Genomic DNA, 13,150 nt, shown 5'->3' with positions numbered 1-13,150 from the left:
ACGTGACGCCGCCGCGCGCGGCCCGAGCCGGCCTTGGCGCAAGCCCCAAGCACAGGGAGAAGCCAGATAAGAAGAAATCCCTCCCCTTGGACGTCTTTAGGGAAGATGTGCGCGCTGTTCATTTAAATACATATATTACTTACAAATCCTGCAACAGCTGGGAGAGCAAGAGAGGCTGAGTTACACTGAATTGAAGAATTTTAACAGATATTTTATTCCAATCTGCCTCCTACTGTCTGCTAGGCTTCCTGTGGCCCCAGCCTGGACTCCAAGCGCTGACTGAGCCACTGCAGAGTCCTCTGGTGCTGAGGATGCTCTTTCTGGATCTGCTGCACTATGACATTAACGGTGAGAAGCCGGTCCTGCCATTTCTGCTGCTCATTTCTCCAGGCTTCTTCAGTGCGGCACAGGAGAGTGTATTTCCCGTCCTTTAGGGCCTGCAGGTGCTTCTGGCGTGTTTGATAGGCCACAATCTCCAAAAGATTCTAAAAGAAGCAAAACCAGAAATTGCTTTGGCAATAGCCTGCATGGAGAAAGGCACCATAGGAAAACCGAGTATGATTTGTGTCATGAAGCCACTGTAATCATCGTATTTTGAAATGGAATGGGTTCTTTAGAGGGACAGTTTTATGAAGTCTCATTGTAACAGCCAAACAGCAGCCCAGTTTGAGTGTTACAGATACACAGTCACACACAGAAATCTATAAATCAGAGTAGTACCACATAGAAGACAAACCTTGCCAGGAGAGAGTTTTACCACCTTAAACTTTCATAGGAGGTCATTCCAAACTCGAACTGGCTCTCCAGTTTGCAATGTCTTCACAGTGGCCAGGTGGCCTCCAAGAGAGATAAGTGTCACCTGACATTTTCAGAGGTACAAGCCATATCTTTCAGGCAGATGTTTCCAGCTGAATGCTGCCATTCCCACATTCCGGGAGACATCAATTCAAGGTCAGTATGAGCCTTTAAAATGTTTCAAGTGCCCAGGCTTTTGGGACCTTTAGAGAGCAAAGGCCTTGAATGTTAAACACAGAGTCTCAAGAAAAATGTTGGAAATGTGCGTGGGGGAAAAAATGAACATTCAGATAAATTTGCTGTCAGTTCATCATTCACGCACCAAAGCATGAACTCTGCAAAGGCAGCCAATGTTAATTTGCCTGAAGTTCTCCTGTGAACTATTTATAGACTAAATTTAATCTAAGTATCTACTAATATTCTTTATTATTAAGCTATGCAGCAGTTCTGTTTGGGCTGAACACTCAAATTGCCATCAGTTCTTGGAAAAAAAAAAGCCTAATGTGTTGCTAAAATTATATTCCAAGCACGCCCAGCTCTGTGTGGTAATGAGACAAGGAGAACAGGGGATCCAGCCACAGAAGAAAGCAGCAGGTGCTATTTGCTTCTGTGCTCTAAGGGAACGGCCTACGCACCCATCGTTTCCTCTCCTGAAGACATTCTATGTCTAAGTCGAGGCCATCAGACTCGGCCTGCAGCGTGCAAACTTCCTGCTGCTTTTTCATGCATGTGGCATTAAGGGATGCCTCGGCACTCTCCAGCTCCAGCACCGTTTTACTGCAGTCTTGAGCGTTCTGGTAATGGGAAGAGAAGGAAGTGTCAGGTTCTGCTGCTTTAGCTCAGCTGCATCTCCAGATCTCTTCTGAGACCTTTCTATTTTCTTCTCTTTCTTATTTTTAATAAATGAGTTACTAAAGACTGTGCTCACTATGCAAGGCTAAACCTGCAGAGGTGCAGGTTCTGTGTATTGACCACCAGCATGTCAGTGTCAAGCAGCCCTGTTGTGCTGGGTTTTACAGCGAGAGCTGATCTGGTAGGATTCGCAAAGCTACATGCAGGACCCCAGCAGATCCAGGGGCATACATAGGTCTTACAGTAAGAACTAGCTCCATGCAGCCATGTCCTTAGCACTTTTGATGCCACCAGGGGGAAATATTGGCTCAGGTAAACAGGGCACCACCTCTTCCTTGCATACCCCAAGAGCAGCTCATGATGCAATGAACCCATTTTCCTAATTACAAGGCAAACACGGCCTAAAGTGAATGCCTGCGCCCACGCTTGACTCGCTCACCTTCTGGGTTTCACTGATCTGCTTTCGCAGCTCCTGTTTCTTGCGGTGGAAGTCGCTCCTGGTGATATGCTTCTTATCCATCTTGTTTTGACCTTCTCCACGGATTGCTATAGTCTCTCTACGAGAGACAGATGCCTCCATATCACGAATCATTTTCTCCTGCTGCTTCATCAGCTGGCCATAACGGACCTGCCATTTGTCAAGATATTAAAGAAGGCTGAAAATATCAAATGGTTGCAAAAGGCACCTAATTAAATTCTTTCATACAGCACATCCTATCAACATAAACCAGGTTTATGTGACACATGAGCCTCAGTAAGACAACTTTGTTTCACATTGCAATCTAGTTTTTCACAGTGTGATCTGGAGGGCAGAGAGCTCAGTTAGTTACCAACTCTGTGTGCAATTTGTCTAAAGTCATCTTCAAAAGTGTTCACTGGAGCTCATCTGCAATAGCAGAAGCCAAAAAGCAGAAGGATCTTGAGAATGAAAGGAAAGATTTTCTCTGCCAGAAGATAGATGGCCTCTAATTAGTGATTAACATGATGTGGTGTTCAATAGTCAATATTTCTCTGCGCATAAATTGGACTCACGGAATCAGGTAATAGACATATTTCAAAGAAAATTCTCTAGGATATGTCTGAGTTTTGCTGCAGTCTATTATGCAGTTAGTGCAAGGATTGCATAAAGTGCATTCATGCTGAACATATTTAATTCAATTTAGCTGCAGGGTGATGAGATTTCCCTGACACTGCTACAGCTTTAAATATGCTATTTCTAAAGCCTGTTTGTTTTTTTCATTTTGGTTTTCCCTGATATATATTTCTGCAATTCCTCTGAGGTTGAATAAATTGCATGCAACCCTTCCTCTTCTGTCCTCTTCCTAAGAGCTTACTTGCATCCTATGAATCTCCATTTTCATGGCTCGGATTTCGCCTTGTCCTGTCTCGGAATCCACTGCTGACCGCATCTCCTTGGCCAGCTGGATCTTTTTCTCCCACAGCATGATCTGGTGCCTTCAACAACAGAAAGGAAAACGAGCACCTTTGTAAACAACAGGGTGATGCGCAAGTTGCTCAGCGGTGGCACCGCTCTCCAAAGCGGATTCTCAACACAAAGCTGAATAGTTTGGCAGAATCTTAAGATCTGCATGTGAGACTTATCATAAAGCAGCAACATCCCCAGCGTGAAGTCAGGCAGGAAGCTCAGCCATGTAGAAAGTGCATGGAGAAAGTAAAAACAAGCAAGCTCAGAGAGACAAGGGCTCGACAGCCCCCAATTAATTAAGTCCTGGGTAACAGCACAGTCCTGGGTAACAAAATTAACTGTTGCTCTCAGTTAATGGCAGGGGAGATGCCATGCACAGCTCTACAGTTTTTGGCAACATCCAGCACAGATAAATAGGCTGGAATCCTTAAAGCCAACATCTCCTCAGCTCTTGCAGGTTCCAAAATCAGAGGTGCCAGCTGCTCTGAAGAGGAATCAAACAAGAAATCACAAAACTCTAGATGTTTAATAGGAGAGAGGAAGGGGCATGGAAAATAATCCCACAAAATAAGTTACTGTGCCCTAAAAAATTAGAATGCTGCTCAAGGAGTCTTCAGTTTTTGTGTTTGAAAAATTTGTTAACCTATATTCAACTTTTCCAGGAAGGGCAGAAGCAACTTTGCTGCTGTGATTGGAGAAGGGAGGTAATATAGAACAGTTCAAAGACTGTGGCACAAAGCACGAATCTCTCTGATACCTACTCTGCTTCCACCAAGCTGTTCAGGAGTCTTTCCTTCTCCTCAGCCAATTGACTGTGTTTTTCCTGCATCTCAATTGATTCTTTCTCTGCTACCTAGATTTGGGAAGCAAAAACCAACAGTATTGTCAGACTGGGAAAAATTAACAGGATCATTGTTTGCCTCTGCTCGTCACGCCCTTTTTGGCTGCCAGCCTTTCAACCCACACAAACAGTAGGCCTAACTCGCTTCTTCTCTGCAATTAGAGTCACTATCCTTAAGCAAGAAACAAACTTGGGTGCCCTTTCTGTGCATAACTATACAGGCTGCACAACTACAGATAACTACAATAGAAATATCTTTCTCTGTTCCTATTATTTGTAGCACAAAGCTGTTTTCTGGGCCACCTGCTGCACTCTTGTAAGCCCTGCCAGACTGCAGGATGGGAGGCTGTGCCCGGGAGATGAGAAGCCAAGCCTCTGTACCTTGAGAGACCGTACAAACTCATTCTCTGTGATAATGTTGCCATAATGCAACTCCTCAAAGCTGTTGCTGTTCTTGTTGATCAACATATTTAACTTGATCAAATCGTTTGACATGTTCCTCATGTGACGTTCAATGTCTTTCTGTTCTTTTGTTTCCTGCTGAATTTCATCTACAGGTGAACAGAAGAAAGATTAAAATTCCCTTGAATGCTGGACTGAGCACAGCCAAAGCAACAGACTGCCAATAGACAAGGCAACACACAGCCAGCTGTGTCCCATGCAGCCTGCCAAAACACCCTTCCACAAGCCATAAAACAAAGATTCTGCAAATAGTCTGCTGTGCAAGACAGCTGCATTTGGCTGAGCAATGTGCTGTCACCTACCAACTACTTGCAGACTTTAAGGGTAACACATGAGCCCATCACTTAGGGTTTAACTGCGCAAGTTAAAGACAAGATCAGATCATGACAGAATTCTGACAAGCACAACAGCAGCAAGTGCCCAGCTCTTAGCCCCAGATCACGCTTCTGGAGCTATATGCATTCTTGCCCACACATATAGAGGAATCTTGGGGTGAAAGGTCTGAGCATTGCGTGTCTGTAAGCCTTGCTGCCTTTTTTCTCTCCATTTACTGATGGACATTACACACAACACTTAGGGGGTGACTTACTTTCCGTGCGCACTTTCTTTTGCTGCATGACTGTGATCTGCTTCTTTAACAGATCCAAGGATGCCAGCTGTTCCTCCCGTCCATGGGTTAATCTGACCAACTCGTTCTGCAGCTTAAGCCAGTACTTCTGTAGTGTCAGCACCTCTGAATTACATTCTTCTATCTGCTTGGTCAGTCCATTAATCTCAATTTCCAGTGGTCCCAACTCTTGCCCCTGTAAGAGGTTAAGATTTGGAATTAATCAGACAGAAGCTCTTATTTGTGGAATCATTGTAGAAGACCAGCAGGAAACTGGTCTTCTACAAACAGTGATTTGGTTATTAGCTTCTCTTTACATTTATTAAGAACTGAATGCCAGTTGTTAATGCTTAGGCTACGCGTGTTTGAAACCTGCACAGTTACCTCTGTCAGTGACATCTGTGGTCACCACAGTTCAAAGCAGAACTGAAGTGTAAAGTACATACCCCAAGCTGGGAAAGAAGCATGTCCAACCTCTTGTTGTTCAGGTTGATGACCCCTTGCTTGTTCTCGATCAGGAGACTGCGCTTTGCAATCTCGCTTTCACTACGGTTGATCAGGTCGTGGATATTTCTAATTTCCTTGTCCAGATCAGAAAGTGTTTTCTGGAGAGCTTCCAGCTGGCAGTTAGTATGAGTGGCATTCAGAATTATCTGTGCTGTATCATTCTCAACTTTGGAAAAATGCAGATCCTAGTAATATCACCAGACAGAAAACAAATTGTCACTAACAACAGCCTATTGATTTGTATCAAAAGGCAGGATCAGAGGATTTAGATTCTACCCCCAGGTCTGTGCTACAAACTGTAAGCAGGCTCCATACCCTCTCTGTACCTTTGTTTCTCCATCCTTTGACATAAATAATGATTACCTCTCCTAGAAGGCTGCTGCAAAGCACCCAAGTATGCCCCAATCCAGTAGAAGATTGTGCTCCTCACTTCTGGAATACCTTCCTTAGATGTCCTGGTTACCTGGCTAACGATGGTAGCACATGTCCATATTAAGTTCTACGCCACAGTGGCAAAAGCCTCCCTGACCTAACTGTGCTGCCTCCCCAGGCACAGAGAACTGATGTGCTTATTGCTGGAGTGCAGCATGTCTACAACGAGATAACTAGTAAGACCCTGCTACTTGCACACAAGTACCACCCTGAGTGGTGATAAACCGATCTTTCCCAAGTCACTAGTCTCTGCATCACATTCTGCTACTGACAGAAGCAAAAGCAGAAGCTGCTCTACTTGCCCGTGGGAAAGGGGGGCCCTTCCCATCAGGAAAGCCAGCCCTGGCAGGCTCCCAGGCACTGAAGATACACACCTATTTTACACAACCTTGTGCAGGCTGAAGTTAAATACAGAGGTGTGAGCCTGACGGGTTTGTACCAGCCCACACAACTCAATATGATAAATACTATGCTGAATGTTCTCTTTTTTTTTCCCTATACCAGTTATACACTCCTAAAGAGAGCAATTTATCATGCCATAAAGAGCTGTGGGTTTGTTTTGATGGTTCCTTGGATTGAAATCACTATTTAGAAACTGAGAGAATGCCTGCATCACATTCAGTGATGCAGATAGAGATATAAGTTAAAGGCGGAGTACAGAGCTATTGCACATCAACTGTCTTTCTCCAGCAACAGCTTGTAATGCTTCCAGTAAATGCTCCCAGGATTCATCATTCTGCACCACTGTTTAAGAAAGTATTATATATCCACAGCTTTCTGGTCACACTCTTGCATACGTCTCCTGAATGATACCACTGGAGGAATTAACAGGAGTAACAAACCTAGAAGGGCTTTCAATTCCAGGGCTGAAGAACAGAACCAGGACTAAGAAGGAAAATACATCAATAAATAATCTGAGAAACATTGCTCTAGGCTGGGATCACAGCCCATTCCTTTCTAGCCCTCTCAAATAGAGAAGATAACTTGCCAGATCCATTTTTCTCTTTCGAAGCTTTTCAGCCAGCTGGGAGAAGTACTTTGCTGCTTTGCTGGACCTCATCTGCTCCTGAAGCTTTGCCATGATCTCATTCTCTATTTGCTCCTTCATTTCAGTTCCTTTCTCTATATCCTTACTGATGGACAGCAACTCACTCACACGGGCAGCTTGATCCTAAGAGGCGAAGAACAGAGACAGGATTACTAACACTGTTTGGAGGCAGGGATTAAACAGCTATGTCCTATTAGCAGAATTCTCTTGCAAATGGCTTTTCTTACCATGTTTGCTCTACTCAAGGCCTGCTCTGTCTCATGGAGGATGCGGGAATAGGTGTCAGCTTCAACCTGCAAGGCCTCCTGCTTCGAAAGGCACTGGGCAATCATTTTCTTCATCATATTGGCGTCATTCTGAGAACGGCTCAGGATGGTGGCGAGCATCTCGTTCTTCTCCTCTTCCTTCCTGATGGACTTTCTGCAGCCATGGATATCTATTTCTAGGGACTTGAGCTCATGTCTGTACTTGCTGCAGAGGCAAAGAGGATGGAAAATCATCACAGGGGCTGATTTGTGTGGTGAACATGTACAAATTCCTTTTGTCAAAAAAGCTATTGCAGGAACAAATGAGTGGGGAGGAAGATCTTTATAAAGACCAGTGACAACACAAAGTTGCTAAAGTCCCTTTAGCAACATTAGTAAGATTTTCCTGAAGATTTCAGAGTGCATCACAAAAATCCTAATCAAAAATAATAGGTAAATCCATCTTGGTGTCTTACTTTTCGGACTGAGAGATCTGAGAGATGTTGCAGATGTAGAAAGGATTATTAAAAAAAATATGCACAGAATAACCCTAAGCAGCTTTCCAAAAAATCAGATTTTTAAGGGAGGGTTTTGTTGTAGTTGAAGAGAAAAGTAATGACCCAAGGTCCGCTCCCTTTAACCTTCTGTATGCTTCACAGTGGCAGATTTATTCAGTCAGACATGTCCTGCACATACAGTAACAAACCTGATAGCAGAGATGCTCTAGCACCCCTCTCATCCAAGGCACTTGAGGTCTTTCTCAGCCTGCTCTTATACACTGTACCTCAGCAGCTCCTGCATGGCAGCGTAGGCTTCATCTCTTTGTCTCATTCCAGCCAAACTAACATTCCAGTGGTTTATCAACCGCCTCTTCTCCATGTTAATGGCCTGTACCTCCGTGTTCGCCTGGGGAAGACAGAACTTGTAGATGGGCTCAATCTATGCCAGGCTTAGAAACCAGAGACAGTGCCATAATTTCCACCTCCCTCCCCAGGCAGAACTAGCTTAAACTAAACTGGCTTTCCATGGCTTTTCTGGTCAAAATTAGAGGAGGGAGGAGAGAAAGAAGCAAAGAAACCAACCAAATCTTGTCTCTGGTCTTGGTAGCAACTCATGTTGCTGTCTTCTGGCAAAAAAAATATCACCCCCAAATACCATGTTATTGATATAATGTTAAAACACAGAAGACTGTGCACATTTAAATCATAATTAGCTTAGGGCCCCTGGGACAGTACGATGATAGAGTTATGGCAATATTATCTATGCTGTGCTAGGCTCTTGTCAGGCTACATCTAATTTCTGCGTGTTACTGGCTATAATGTTCCAATTCCTGTAATCAGGAATGAACTATAGGACACTAGTCTACACTGTAGATACCATGTGAGCATAAACCAAAGAGGCCAGTCCCTCCAGAGTGTAATATTAACTGGAAGTGAAAAATAAAGTCAACTCTTACCTCGTTTACTGCTTGTCGAGTTATTTTGGTGTCTTCTGCTTGGGCCGCAATCTGGGCTTCAAACAGAGCTACCTGTTCCTGTAGCTCATAGGCTTTTCTTGTCAAGCGCTCCACTAGAAGGTCCTACAAAGCCAGAGTGAAGAGTCCAGCAGGAGCACAAGCTTCCTGCAAGCTTAGCCTGGAAAAGACTATCCTGCACGAGAAGTATATAAACTAGAAGCAAGAATAAATCAGCAGCTGGACTTGGTTCCTGCTAAACCTTTATCAAGGTGAACAATTATCCTCATCGCAGCAGTGACATTTTTCAAAGGAATATGACCTTCTTTAGCGATTTTTATTATTCTATTAAGTAAATTAATATTTCAGATGTGAAGTAACATTCATTTTTATCAGCATAGATTATACTATGCCACCTCTCTGGACGCAGGAATAGTAATGTTTAATGGTTTTAAATGTTTTGTTTAACATTTGCAATTGTTTGCGTATGATTTGTGTATTAATAATTTTCATAGAACATTTATTCTGCTGCAAAAAGAAGCCATGAAGCCAGCAGAGGGAGCTCCAGCACTCACTGACAGATTGCAGCTCATTTTTCAACTTCATCATTGTGAAACTCACTGAGAGCCAGAATAGCTCCGGAGGCTTCAGTGTACGGTACTGCCTAGCTAAGTCCTTTCTGACCCTCACCCACCCATGCTCTGCTAGCGTGAAAAGTGATTATAATGTTTGTCAAAAGCCCTGTGCAGCACGTGCACCTATCTTGCTAGTAAATACTTTTCTCATTTTAGAAAACCTTGCTTCAAATATTTGGGAAATAATAAAATTGGAAAGCATTTATTCAGGAAATAAAATGTGTTTGGCCAAAAAAAAAAGATTAATTTGATACCTGTTTTTTCTTTTCCACCTCAGCTTGGACCTTCTCTGCTTCAGCCTTCTTTGTTGACTGCTTCATCAGTAAAATATTATGGTGCATATCCTCGTCCATGTTCTGCATGTGGAAGAGACGCATCGCCAGGTTTTCCACCTGGGTCTGCATTGCAGAAACTAGGAGGAAAAATGCTCACAGTAAAGGTTTTTTTGTAGGACACACTTTAAATAGAGGTAAAAGGGAAGAGATCATTAGATAACGAAGTTTCTTTTTAAATAAATAACCTGTAAAACGTCTCTAGGCAGTCTATTCTAATGTTTAACTATCCTTGCCACTAGAGCTGTCTTCCTGTTGCCTGTCTAAATGCCTGCACTGCAGAAAGGATGAGTTAAGTTCATGTCTGTGACTGAAACAGGCTGCCACATGGATGCTACTCTCATATTCCTGGATCCAATTTGGTTAACAACCTACAATCTTTTGTAACCTCAATATACCCTTATAGAGACCACAGGCAAACATAACGGAGCGACGGGAAGTGAGCTCTGCTGGCTGCCAAGCCACGGAAAAGACTACCTGCCAGCAAGAGCCTAAATCCAAAAGATCTTCCTAGAGGGGCAGAGCAGCAACATGGCCTTAGAAACAGTAGGAGCCACACGGGAGCCAGGCACATCCGTGCAGCTCTTTTCAATCAGTGCATCGCTCCCGGGGGATTTTACTGCATTCTTCAATCCGGTGCCTGACTTCCATTCAAACCCATTCACCTACCACCTATTCATCTGGAGTCAGGAGCTATTACCAGGAGTGCTTCAGTCACCTTTCTTGCGTTCGTCCTCTGCGTGCTGACGTGCTTTGTTGTGAGCGAGCCTGAGTGCCTCCACGTCCCCGTCCAGCTGCTGCCGCACGGCAGCTATTTGGGAATGGCGCTCCCGGCTCCTCTCCAGCTCCATCTGCAGCTGGGCCAGCTGCTGCTGCACTCCGTAAAGAACCACCCCGAGCTCTTCTCTCTGCACCTTGCCTTTCTTTGTGGCTGTCCTCTGCAACCACAAGAGGAAGTCAGTTAACTCGCATCAGCTAGCGCATGGACACTGGGGAAGTCAGAGGGCTATACCAGCTCCTGAAGATCCAGATTCACTTTTTCCATCTGCTTGGTAAGGTAATTCTTCAGGGCAGCCTGGAATCTTCTCATTAGAGGCTGTAAAGAAATACGTGAAGATGTTGATAACTGTAACATACTTATGTAAATCAATTATGTAGTAACCTTAATGCTATACCTACTATCAAATACAACATTGTATTTTCTGCTATGAGATCTGCTCTGGCTATAAACAATCTAGCAAGTGAGAGAAGTTACATAGCGTGCATTTGTTTACAGCAGAAAATAGATGCTGAGAATGTTTGCAAGCCACCTATCGTTGCTGCAAGTCCTTCTCTTCCAGGAATACCAAAGCTTATCAGATTTGCCTGCTATCCTGTTCACTTCTCAGCCTGGAAATCCAAGGTTAATACTGATGGAGCAGACATATTCTTCAGGAGTTAGTAACTTTCTAAAAGTTATTTTTGACCTATGAGTAAATCACCGCTTACAGTTAATCTCTCAGGCTTTCCATGGCTAGCAATAAAGATGATGAGTTGGCAAAAAGAAAATGACAAGGTTTGGGGACTTCTTACATGTTCCGGATCCAAGACAATCAGCTGTGTTTCTTCTGCTGGTTCCTCTCTTCTTCCACCTATCTCAATTTCCTCAGGTCCGTGCTGTTGCTGTTCCTGTTGCCACCGTTGGCTACCACGCTCCCTTGCATACTGACTGAATTCCTCAAAGGCAGCCTCCGAATACAGAGAAATGGGTTCTGTGGGGTCACCTGAACTCCAAAACCAAAAGGGACATGTCACAAAAAGGAAATTCTAGGTATTAGAGGATATGCCAAGATAAATAGATGTCTTGGTGGAAGAAAATACATAATAGAGCCTCCTTTCTTGGGCAGCATCTCGCAATGTTATAATATTGAGAATATAAATCATAAAAGTAGAGTTACCATAAAAATAAAGAGAAGAGTTATAAGGAATTTAAAGGTTGGCTCTGAGCACTTGCATGGGTCGGTGGTGAGGCTTAGATTTTATAGCATTAGGCCCCCAGTTGGGTTCACAACATTCTAGGAGAAAACTAGATAGCGTGTCTGAGATGTGGTGAGCACTGCCAACACAGGAGTGGTGGATACCTGACTCTTCAGGACTCTCCTCCTGCACCGACAGGGCCGATGCCTGCGTGAGGGCTGAGGGCGCGAGGGAAGGGCCTCCGCTGCCCGTGACGGGCACGGGCTGCTCCATGGCATCAAGATCGGGAGGACAGCTCTCCACTTCGTCTTCCCCCAAGAAGGCCGCAGCAGAATTGTCCTGAAACATAAAATCCACCATGTGAAACAGGTCCTCGCTTGGACTTCTTTTGCTCCTTAAACCTCCACTCATCTCTGTCGCCACGAGACATGAACAATATGGACAAAGAACCAACAAGTCAGCCCTGTTCTACACTGACCCCACAGATAAACCAGCAAGCTGTGAGTTCCTGATGAGAGAACCTCCACACAGATATCGGTTAAAAGGGGAACTTCTCCAATTTTGTCAGAGCTCTTACACTCCTTGTTTAAGCAACTGGCTTCTCGTCGTTCCCTCCAGGCCATTTTTCTGTTTACAACAACAACAGTGTTTCTGCAACAGGGGAATTTACCGTTCTAAGCACTGGTGATAGATCTGGGGGATAATATCATATTTATATTATCATATCAGCTCACTTCTGCAGAACCCACGGACAGCTCCGCAGCCCCCGAGGCGGCTCCTTCAGCCCGCAGCAACATCTCTTCTCGGTCCCTCGGGGGAGCAGCCTCCTCCTCGCCGCCACCCTCGTCCTGCGGCTGCTCTGCCTGGCACACGACAAAGGCACAGAGCTGAGCAGGCAGACAGCACCGCAGCGGGGTCGGGGCAGGGGCCGCTCAAGCCGCAGGAGCGCCGTAACCGGCGCATCGTGTCCTAAGGGCCCTTTGTACCCCGCAACGCAAGCCCTGCTCCCCGGCCTGTTTCCGCAGCTTAAATCCCCTCCCGGACCGGACCGGACCGGACCGGACCGGACCGGACTGGACCGGACCGGACCGGACCGGAGCGGGAGCAACGGCGGCGGCGAGACCCGTCCCGGGCACGGAACCGCACTCACTCGCTCCGCCATCTTCCCGTTGCCGAGGCAACGCCGTCAACACGCGGTCACGTGGGGCGCTGCGGGCCGTACCACCTCCGCCCGCCGCAGGGGGGGAGCCGGACCGCACCACGCGGCCGGCGGGGCGGCGCCAGCAGGCTACGGAGCCGGGGCGGCCCGCGGGCTGCGCGGACACGGCGGGATGAGCGGGTGTCCCCTCTCTGCCGGCCGTCTGAGCCCCTCGTCGCCCCGAAAACGGCGGGCGAAAACCGGGGCACCCCCCGCATGGAGCCACGTCCCCTTCGGCCGCGTGGTGGGCGGGGCTGGCAGAGGCCCCGCCCCGCCTCACGGGGCCGAACGGGGCGGCGGCGGCGGCGGTTCCCGGTGGGTGCCTGGCAACGGGGGGGGCTGGCGGGGCCCGGGGAGGAGG

The 13,150-nt window shown here is 46.0% G+C and overlaps 1 protein-coding gene across 1 annotated transcript; it reads right to left on the bottom strand.

Annotated features, from left to right (window-relative positions):
* Positions 1–70: 70 nt before the first annotated feature.
* Positions 71–12,753, bottom strand: CCDC40 (coiled-coil domain containing 40). The gene is made up of 19 exons (XM_026036843.1): positions 12,742–12,753; positions 12,326–12,454; positions 11,756–11,930; positions 11,208–11,398; positions 10,648–10,731; positions 10,354–10,573; positions 9,558–9,715; positions 8,672–8,794; positions 8,000–8,121; positions 7,198–7,441; positions 6,911–7,093; positions 5,430–5,675; positions 4,966–5,179; positions 4,296–4,465; positions 3,835–3,926; positions 2,982–3,102; positions 2,087–2,275; positions 1,431–1,589; positions 71–485 (listed from the first exon to the last, which is right to left on the bottom strand). Exons 1-19 carry the CDS (start codon positions 12,751–12,753, stop codon positions 240–242), a joined length of 3,078 nt encoding a protein of 1,025 aa, XP_025892628.1. The 3' UTR covers positions 71–239.
* Positions 12,754–13,150: the final 397 nt, after the last annotated feature.

Source organism: Nothoprocta perdicaria, unplaced genomic scaffold (assembly GCF_003342845.1).
Source record: "Nothoprocta perdicaria isolate Ctin4 unplaced genomic scaffold, notPer1 scaffold_187, whole genome shotgun sequence".
NCBI lineage: Eukaryota > Metazoa > Chordata > Aves > Tinamiformes > Tinamidae > Nothoprocta > Nothoprocta perdicaria.
This window is presented reverse-complemented; position numbering and strand designations above follow the sequence as displayed.